Source organism: Fulmarus glacialis, unplaced genomic scaffold (assembly GCF_000690835.1).
Source record: "Fulmarus glacialis isolate BGI_N327 unplaced genomic scaffold, ASM69083v1 scaffold27081, whole genome shotgun sequence".
Classification (NCBI taxonomy): Eukaryota; Metazoa; Chordata; class Aves; order Procellariiformes; family Procellariidae; genus Fulmarus; species Fulmarus glacialis.
The window spans coordinates 1-1,920 of record NW_009195068.1 but is presented as its reverse complement, the minus strand read 5'-3'; the positions used below and the strand labels follow the sequence as shown (position 1 = coordinate 1,920).

The window sequence follows — 1,920 nt, the reverse complement described above, 5'->3', positions numbered from 1 at the left end:
GGATTTGCTTCCTTGGTAGCTGGCTTCCTGGGAAGCTTCTATCCTCAAATAGAGAATCAACCAGAATGCATCCAGCCTCAGATTTATGAAATAAAAAGCAAACAGGACAAAAAAAAAAGATACAGAACCAACCTTTCAGTCTCTCATACAGCACAAAGAACCCCCCTTCCCCCTCCCACCTTGCAGGACACGTATAAAGAGATGGAGGAGGTGCAGGAGGCTGGGGTCTGAGAAACTGAAACGGGTTGGGACCATCACCTCCCAGCTCTTGACAGCACAGGGAACCAGCCCTTCCTGGGCCGTAAAAACTAGGATACCGCACAAGTTTAGAAATCCATCAGTGAACAAGGCTTTACTGACAACTTTTCATACAGTTAAAAAATAAAAATACAGAACAACAGCGGACAGTGTCACATATTAAAAACGAATAAAATGGGCTCTATTTAAATGGTATTAAAATTAATTAGAAACTAAAAATCTTACCACTTTGGTCGAGGTGTTTTGAGCCTCCACCAAAATGATCGACCTTAAAAACAACTGGGTTGTGTGACACACAAAGAAAACATGGAATTGGAAAAGACAGTGTGGGCTAGGCAGTGTCTTTGACTATAACTATCACCATATGTTCTTCTTCTAACTTTCCCAATGTCCTTAGTGCTGACTGGAGGTACTGCTGAGAGAATTCACAAGGAGGGAACGCGTAAAGCATGCCTGTGCTGTCTCTGCCCTTCGCCCCTCCCACGGGCAGGCTGATAACCCCAGCAGCCTGCTTCTGTTTCAAGTAGGAGACCAGATTCCTGAGAAGCCGTCGCTGCAAGCCAGGCTCTACAACAGGGAAGGTCCCCTCAGCCCCTGCCCCTGCCGGGGTGGATTGGGTCGCCAGGAGCACAGCGTAGCCGTTGGGGCTGCCTTGTTTGATACGGCGAGTTACTTCATCCAGCTTGGGCTGGTCGAGCCGAAGTCTCTGAGCAATTTTGAGCTGCGTTAACTTCCCGCCGGATGAATGGTCTTTAAGGAGTCCATTGATGACACCGAGGTCTCCCTCCAGAATGTGCATAGAGGTGGGGAAGCAGCTGTTTTTTAGCACAAGAAGCCCATTCCAAGCAAGTTGCAGTGTCTGAGCATATTCCGATAAATTCTTTAGCTTTTTGGTCTCAGATTTTGGCTCCTCGTGAGTTTTTGATTCCGATTCACCAGTTCGATGATTGCGTTCGCTGTCCCTTTTTTTAGGCTGGGGAGCATCAGATGCCTCACGATGGGGTTTCTCCTCAGTCGCATGACGATTGTTCTGAAGGGAGTTACTCTGCTCTTTCTCGGCTCCGGATTCTGTAGTGTGATTCTCCTTGCGAGCCCTGTCTGGGCTGCGGTCTAAAGCTGGCCCACTGGCCTTTGTCCTGCTTCTGTCCTCGTAAGGCGAGTGAGTAGTCCTCCCGCGGTCACTGGAAAGACTCCGGCGTTTCCGCCTCTCTTCCCATGGTTTGGGCACGCCGCGGTCGCTGTCGCTGCCCCAGCGCTCTCCGCTCCGGCTACGCACCGATCGGCTGTAGCTTTCCAAGTTGTTTCTGCGTTCAGCGTTTTTGGCAGGGCTGGCCCAGTCTGCCTCTGCAAAGCTCCTGTCTCTGTCCGAGTACAGGAGATGTGGAGGAGTCCTATCTCGCACCCTCAAGTCTTGCTCCAGGCTTCTGTGTCTGCTGTACCCGTCAGCTAGCAGTTCATAGTGCACGGGGAGCGGTGCAGGCTGGTACTGCTGCGGGTATCTTGTCTCTTCTGCTTTGGCAAAATCCACTCGGAGTCTCCTCTCCGGTCCGCCCAAAGGAAAGCCCCTCATCTGCGCGCAGGCAGCCTGGGCAGCATCCAGGCTTTCGTACTGGATATAAGCGAAGCTGTCTCCCTTCACGTAGTCAATAGTCCTGATGCTGC

At 51.1% G+C, this 1,920-nt stretch overlaps 1 protein-coding gene across 1 annotated transcript; it reads right to left on the bottom strand.

The window, feature by feature from the left end:
• Positions 1–325: 325 nt before the first annotated feature.
• On the bottom strand, positions 326–1,912 carry RBM15B (RNA binding motif protein 15B; the record flags this gene model as incomplete). The annotated part of the gene is made up of 1 exon (XM_009587990.1): positions 326–1,912. A coding segment is annotated over one exon (1,323 nt), but the record flags the coding sequence as incomplete, so codon positions are not given.
• Positions 1,913–1,920: the final 8 nt, after the last annotated feature.